The sequence below is a fragment of the Panthera leo genome, chromosome B4, assembly GCF_018350215.1.
Source record: "Panthera leo isolate Ple1 chromosome B4, P.leo_Ple1_pat1.1, whole genome shotgun sequence".
Classification (NCBI taxonomy): Eukaryota; Metazoa; Chordata; class Mammalia; order Carnivora; family Felidae; genus Panthera; species Panthera leo.
Window position 1 is genome coordinate 81,725,429 of NC_056685.1, and position 8,293 is coordinate 81,733,721.

The 8,293-nt window shown below is 35.1% G+C and overlaps 1 protein-coding gene across 1 annotated transcript; it reads left to right on the top strand.

The window, feature by feature from the left end:
* Window positions 1-7,152: 7,152 nt before the first annotated feature.
* LOC122224651 (olfactory receptor 6C4-like) lies at window positions 7,153-8,082 on the top strand. Its single transcript, XM_042946778.1, has one exon. The coding sequence runs from the start codon at window positions 7,153-7,155 to the stop codon at window positions 8,080-8,082; it is 930 nt and encodes a 309-aa protein (XP_042802712.1).
* The last annotated feature ends 211 nt before the right edge of the window (window positions 8,083-8,293 follow it).

An 8,293-nucleotide genomic window follows, 5' to 3' on the forward strand; every position in this document is an offset into this window, starting at 1 on the left:
GAATTAAAATAAAATAAAATATTTAGACTTTGATAATGGATTTGAAGAAGTTTGAGCAAGAGTGTCAGTCAGGAAGTAGAAGAGGGATTTTTTCAAGACTGAGGAAATGGAAGAAGGATACAGGGCCTCCAGTCTTCCATCTCAGAATAGTTATCAGGGCACAAAAGACTGACGGGAAAGAAAAGGGGCTACTGGGAAAAATATTAACCTCTCCTCCATATCTCATGTTATTTGACGAATATGAAGATCACCACAGCAACAGAAAGCAAATGCCCCAAGTGCTACTATCTTACCTTGGGAAGACATACAGTGTTCTATACATCAAGCAAATAATTACGTTATATTGTCTAGAGTTATACATAAATGTAATAAAGGTATCTTATTTAGCATTATGCACAGCATGTAGTAAACTGCTCAAAAAACATGTTGTTTTCTATTGCCTGCTATTATTTTTAATTACTATCATTACTGCAGTTTCCACAAGGCTTTTGTACTACGCTGATGTTCTCCTATTAGCTGCCTCAGAGTCCCTTTGGATTTCTTCCCCAACCCTTTATTAAAAGTTCAATTCCAGAGTTTTCAACAAAATAGAGTTTATTAGTATGCTCTAAATGTTGGTCTCCTGGGATCTTTAACTTCTGTCCTCAAATGATCGTGCTGAGGTCTCTTCTGAATAGAACATTTAAAATATGCTTCATTCTGCTATAAAATCATAAGGAGCACATACCCAGGCTCAAACAAGTCAGAACAAAGGAAAAAGGCTTTGAAGAAGGATGCTTCCCATTATCACTACTTAACTATGCTTAATTTAAATAAATCTTATCTCAAGGGTGTCCAGGGTGCATTTTAAATTAATGTAGAATGAAAAAGTGGCACAGTTAAGCTGATATAGAGCAGGATGAGTAGGGTTTTTGCTACTAAATTTTCATAAGTTTGTGAAATTTGTGGACAATTAGGTCAATAAGTACAGGTGGGAAAGCAAACAAGTTCAATTTTATGCCATCGTTCATCCACTTCAGACTCCTAAATTGTGATTCATCCCATGGACATGTATGGGTAATATCTCACACTTGCCCTGAAAGTCAAGTGTAAGTATATTTGCATTTTATAGCTATATCAGTGTTACCTGTTTGTGCTTATGGAGCATGAAATCATATGAGTGTGGGGGTTTTTATTAAAAACTAACTTTTCCCATTCACTAGGTTGCCTTTTCATTTTGCTGATGGTTCCAATCTAGACAGTATCACGCTAAGTGAAATAAATCAGAGAGAGAAATACAAATACCATATGATTTCCCTTATATGTAGGGTCTAAAAAACAAACAGAAACAGACTCATAAACAGAGAACTAGTGGTTGCCAGCAGGGAGGATTGGTAAGATGGGTGAAACGGGTGAATGGGATTAAAAGGTACAAACTTTCAGTTATAAAATAAATAAGTCATGGAGCTGAAAAGTAGAGCATAGGGAATATAGTCAATAATATTGAGAAAACATTGTATGATGACAGATGGTGACTATACTCATTGTGGTGAGCACTGAGTAATGTATAGAATGGTCAATTCACTATGTTGTATATGAGACTAATATAACATTGTCACCTAAAATTCAATTTTTAAAAATAATTTATAGCATTCATGCAGTACAGACAAAGTATAAACAGACAGCTTCCCCTATGTCCCTCACTTCCTCATCTAACTTCATAAAGATAATACTGATCCTTTACTCTCCCAGATCTATGTGACTATGCATATAAAAATATACTTTTATATCATATATAAGATATAGAGATATTGAGATATATCTTTTTTTACCCAATGGGGATCACACAATACACTATAGTTCAGCAGCTTGCTTTATTCACATAGCAATATAAAAAATATATCTTTCCAAATGAGTTCACATAAATCTTTGCCATTCATTTTTATTGGCATTTTGTAGTTTGGATATCCCAAAATTTTTTCATCATTTCCCTATTGGTGGAAATTCAAATTGTTTCCAACTTTTTACATCTACAAACAATATTATAAAACTATTGAAGTGAATTTATTACAGAATTTATATGGAATGTAAATGTGAACTTTTGAATGATAACATAAAGCTATTCATCAAAGACCGAAAATGAAGGCAAGGAAGCGCAAGAGCTTGGACATTCACATCATTGGATGACATTAGCTCATTCTACACATCCTCGAGATTAGTACATTCTTGGGAACAACAGCAAAGATGGCTCTCTGGTGTTCCAGATAGGCACACAGCCCAGGGGTAGAGGGCTTAGGATTGAGGGTTTTAGGATTTCTTTATTTCAGGGAACCTAGAAGACCAGAACAAAAATAGGATGCCCAAAGACATTTGAGGCTTCTTTCTTAGGACAATCACTGACCTTTTTGAAAAAGAATATTACAACAAAATATCTGGAATTCCTGGTTCTGTATTGGGGCCAAGGAAATGACTCAGCCTGTCCAAGAGGCTTAGATAGACAGGATGGGGGAGTCCAGGTACAGATGAACACTTCTCCCTAAGAGTAGAGTCAGTGTTAAAAATTTAAAGTAGTTCATGAAAGCCCCCCTGAAATCATTTGATGTCTGAGGTTTCTCTTTCCATGAGAGACAGATAAGTATCCTGAAAACAAAGCATGAGGGAGTTGTGTGCCCAAACTCTACATTTATTAAAGCATTTCAAAATTCAATAACAAATAAAAGAAATACAGATTTTTCTTATTTGGTGATGGAAGAGCACAAACTATGAAAAAAATAATCTCTAAAAAATAAAAATAAAAAAATAAAAAAAAAAACACCTTGCCAATAGAGGTCTGGCTCTCAGCTCAAAATTCCAGCAGAACCAGGCAACACTCATGATGTGTCATGATGTGTTCCACTCATCAGTGGAAGAGAGAAGGGAAATGGAAAAAAATCAATTTTTGTATTCAAGCAACTTTATCCTAAACTAGCTCTTGGAAGTTCCTGTTAGTTACTAGACCAAAAAGCAAAAACATATATACAATTTATGTGGTAAATTACCAAAGAGAACAAACTAAGGAGGGGAAGAGAAAAAAGAGCACTATCTTTTTTTCATTTATTTAACAACTATGTATTTTGACCATACTGTGTGTTTTTGCCACTGTAATTGGAGAATAAAAGAATACCAAAAAAGAGGAATAATATATTTATAATATGCCTAGCATAAACCAACACTACAATCATTCAATAAGTGTTGGTTCTCCTGCCCTTCCCCTGCTCTTAAGGAATTTATAGTCCATTCTTAGAAAGATGGTGTGTGTGTGTGTGTGTGTGTGTGTGTGTGTGTGTGTACACACACACACACACACACACACACAGATAGATACAGAGATAGATATATACAGATATATATGCTTAATTATATATCTGCTTAATATATATCACAAAATAGTTAATGCCTGAATAAAATGCATCATTTACATTAATTCTTATCTTAGAATCAGGCATCTCTCTGCATTTATGCTGTGTCACAGATATTCAGATGTTCATTTTGATGTAAAAATTCTGCAGAGTATAGCCACAATGGAAAACAGCATGGTGGTTCCCCAAAAAACTAAAAATAGAATTACCATATGATCCAACAATACAGGCTGCTAGGTATATACCCAGAAGAACCGAAAGTAGGATCTCGAAGATATATTTGCACACTCATGTTTATAGCACCATTATACACAATAACCAAAACAGAAGCAACCCAAACATCCATCAATAGATGACTGAGTAAGCAAAATATGATATGTATACATGATGCAACATTATTCAGCCTTTAAAAAGGAGAACATCCCTTGAGAAAATTACACTAAGCAAAATAAAACAGACACAAAATGACAAATATTGTATGATTTTATTTATATGCGCTAACTAAAATAGATTCATAAAAACAGAAAGTAGAATGGTGCTTGCCAGAGGCAGGAAAGAAGGGGGAAAATGAGTTGTTAAATGGCTATAGCGTTTCAGTTTTACAAGATAAAAAGTTCTGGAGATCTGTTGCACACTGAAGTAAATATACTTAACACTATTGAACTTAAAAATGATTAAGATGGTAAATTTTATGTTCCATGTTTTTTACCACAATTTTTTAATTGCACAAAGCATCTCACAAATGCTAATGACACTCTTTACAGGTTGTCTTACTCAGATGATAGTGCCTAGCAAATGGACTCAGTTTACTGATTTTCTGTCTCTATTTGCACAAGGAGATCTGCCAGAAGTGGAGGAAGAGATAAATTCCCATTTCTATAGTGTCTTGGCTATAGAAACAGAGAAAGACTCTAGTAGCTTGAGCCAGGTGTTTTTCAGGGTTAATGTAAGGACTATCTTCCTATTAAAAGTTTGCCTGAAAATACTAGAAATCTCCTTTAGGATTTATATGGATAAATATACAGGAAGTTAAATTTAGATCAATGGTCTACAAACGTAACTTTTTCAACTACCTTCTGAAAGAAAACTTGGGAGTGATAAAACTGTCAGTTTTTATAAAATAACATTTTTTAAATAAGAATTAATGTAATTATGCATTCTATTCAATAATTAACCATTTTCTATTTTATGTATATGACATCTTTCTAAAAATAGACTGTAAGTTCCTTAAAAGCAGGGGAAGGGCAAGAGAACCAACACTTACTGAACCCTGACTCTTAAGAGTTACTATTTTTCAAAATTAAATTTCTTGACATTTAACCAAAAAACCTATCAAGGAGTTTGGAAATTTAAATAGGCTTTATCAGAAGGAAAAAAATAAGACACTGAGATATATTTTAACATTCAAAATTCCAGCAGAACCAGGTAAGACTCATGATGTGTCCTGATGTGTTCCACTCATCAGTGGAAGAGAGAAAGGAAATGGAAAAAAATCAATTTTTGTATTCAAGCAACTTTATCCTAAACTGACTCTTGGAAGTTCTTGTTAGTTCCCTAACTTCCCCTAAGCTTAATTTGAGGGGAATATGTCCAAAAGAAAATGTATTATAGAGAGTTAAAAATATGGGACTGAAAATGAAACAGGAATCCAGGCCTAACAGTATGAGGCAAGTATAAGACAGAATCATTTCACACATTTTAAAACTAAAGCCAGCAACAACTTCTGAAAAATGTGTTTAGAGGAATGTAAGCCAGAGTAAGAGAACATCATTAGAATCTCGAGAAAGGATGAAAAATTAGGAAGAAGCCATTAGTTAAAGGCAGAAATTAAGAAAATATTAGAAGGAAAAAAATCAAAGACAATATTGAGACAAAATATAAAAATACAGAATTTTTTTAAGAATATGCAATCTCTGCTTAATAAATATGTTAAAAAACAAAGAAGCATGTCTGGTGCATGTGTATTATAAAATAGAAAAATTTGCAGCTATGTGTGCTTGGCCAAACCACTAAAATTTTACCAGCCTCAGTTTATCATCATCACCACTATTTATCCTCACAATATCATTAATGCACATTATCTCATCTGTAAGATTCAGATAATAGTTCAAATCATTCTGTTCCTGAATGAGGATGGGAAAGCAGCACAACCTGGTAGTTGAGTGTGCAGACTAAGGATCAGGCAGTACTGGGACATAATTCTGGCCCCACAAGACACTAGTGGGATTTGGAACAATTTATCAACTGCTCCAAAGCTCCCTTTCCTCATCTGCAAAATGGAGATAGTAATGGGTTACCTATCTCAAAGAGTTATTATGGGAATCAAATAAAATAATGACAAGGTTTGGCAACTCAAGTGATGACAGTTATTATCATAGTTATAACCAAGTAAATGTACATAAAATGTTTTTTAATGGAGAAGATGGTAAAATAAATATGTTTGTTACTTGTTTATATTTTCAAGAGTTCGAAAGAGACTGGCCTCTGACACAAGAAGAGTCATCTACTCTTTTGAAAAGAGGTATGAGAAGATGAGTACAGGGACAGAAATGTCTTGATAAAAGAAAGGTAGATGTGGAGGATCATGCCAGAGGAAATTTTACTTATTAATAAACTGTAAGTATGTTACCTGCTGAAAAAGGCTCTGAGAATTTGAGAACTATAGAGAAGGTTAAATAAAATTAAGTCTGAATTTTAAATTTAAGTTAAATTTTATCATAATAGCTATGTAACTATTCAGAACAATGTTCTTCACCTATAAACTAAAATACTCAACTAAACTACTCAAATAAACTAAAAAATACTCAACCTCTTGAAGTATGATATAACTAGTCGCAAGCAACTTCTGCATGTTGCTGTCCAATTTTCCCAACAGCCTTGTTGAATAAACTGTCTTTTTTCCATTGGATATTCTATTCTGCTTTGTTAAAGATTAGTTGACCATATAGTTGTGGGTCCATTTCTGGGTTTTCTATTCTGTTCCATTGACATATGTCTCTGTTTTTGTGCCAGCACCAAACTCTTAAATGAGGTTTGCAACTTTTGATTTCAGTTCTCTTTGTCTAGCCAGAGTAAAATTACATGGTTATTAGTACCAACAGATATGAAAGAAAATGATATCAGGTATCTTCTTGGATATATAGCACCTGGTCCACTGCTAAAACCATCTAAGACAGGAGTCCTGAGACCGAAAGAAAGCTGACACTGGCAGCAAAGATTTATGGACCAATGATGTTAGTTACAACAGTCCACAAATTCAAAAAATTGAAGGGAAGTTGAGGGCATCTTTGGTTACTGCAATTATAATGGTAGTGCTGATTCCCTCCTAAAGCCTCCTCAACTGTGAACTAACACAGCTTTTCTTCTCACACTGAGACCAAGAGAGTGATGGAAATGAGACATCACTGCCAAGTTACCAGATATAGTGAAAGATCAAAAGTAGACTCAATGTTCAAAGTGAAAATAAAAACAGAAAATGGAAAGAATGATAACTTGGGAGTTGGTTTAGAAGGTAGGCTAGGAAAGTACGTGAAGAACCTAAAATGGAACCAAGGAGAAAATTTTCCTGCATGAAAATTTAAAATAATAATTCTTATGAAGATCCAGCCTCTCTGTCCAATAGAAAATCTCTCATTTGAATCAAATTGACAAAAAATAGATATTTGAACCGACTCAACAGAAAAGACTTAGCTTCTCCTAAATGTTCCTGAGCTCCTCTTCAATTCTCATCACTGATTTATTTCCTCTGTACCTTTATAGGCAGCAAAGGTTAGCAATGAAAAACGAAACCTTTCTGACAGAATTCATTCTGCTGGGACTATCAGACACCCTGGAGATCCAACTTGTAATCTTTATATTTCTCTTCCTCACCTACATATTCAGCATCATTGGAAACCTGACAATCATCACCCTTACTCTACTGGATTCCCACCTCCAGACTCCCATGTATTTCTTCCTCCGGAATTTCTCCTTCTTAGAAATTTCCTTTACAACCACTTTTACTCCCAGGCTGCTCTTCAGCATCACAACTGGAAACAAGAGCATCAGCTTTGCTGGCTGCTTCACTCAGTATTTCTTTGCCATCTTCTTCGGAGCCACAGAGTTTTACCTTCTGGCTGCCATGTCCTTTGACCGCTATGTGGCCATATGCAAACCCCTGCATTACATGACCATTATGAGCAGCAGAGTCTGCATCCAGCTGGTCCTCTGCTCTTGGTTGGCTGGATTCCTAATCATCATATCCCCAATCATCCTGACCAGTCAGCTGGATTTCTGTGCCTCCAACATGCTGAATCATTATTACTGTGACTATGGACCCCTCCTAGAAATATCTTGCTCAGACACAAGATTCCTGGAGCTGGTTGACTTTATCTTAGCAGTTGTGACCTTGGTGGTCACTCTGGTGCTGGTGATTCTCTCCTACACAAACATCATCTGGACCATTCTCAAGATCCCCTCAGCTCAGCAAAGGAAAAAGGCTTTTTCCACGTGTTTTTCCCACATGATTGTCATCTCCCTCTCTTATGGCAGCTGCATCTTCATGTACATAAAACCCTCAGCTAAAGAAGGAGTTGCCTTCAATAAGGGGGTAGCTGTGCTCAATAACTCAGTTGCCCCTTTATTGAACCCATTCATTTACACCTTAAGGAACAAACAAGTAAAACAAGCCTTCAAGGATGTGGCCAGAAAGATTATGAGTATTTAGTGAATGTAAAAACCTCAAACTCAAAGGAAAATCTGAACAATATGCATGAAATTTCTCCCCATGAAAACATAGAGAAAGCTTCTCTAATCCTCTCCTTATTAAAGCAATGCTTCAAATGAATTCATTGTAAAGAGGTACCAAAGTTATATTTCAAACTTGCCAATGAGGGGAAACTCTTCCCAAAAAAATTGTTCACATATTTATTTCTAGT

Coding starts and splice junctions, on each gene's coding strand:
- LOC122224651 (XM_042946778.1), top strand. CDS start 7,153: ATGAAAAACGAAACCTTTCTGACAGAATTCATTCTGCTGGGACTATCA.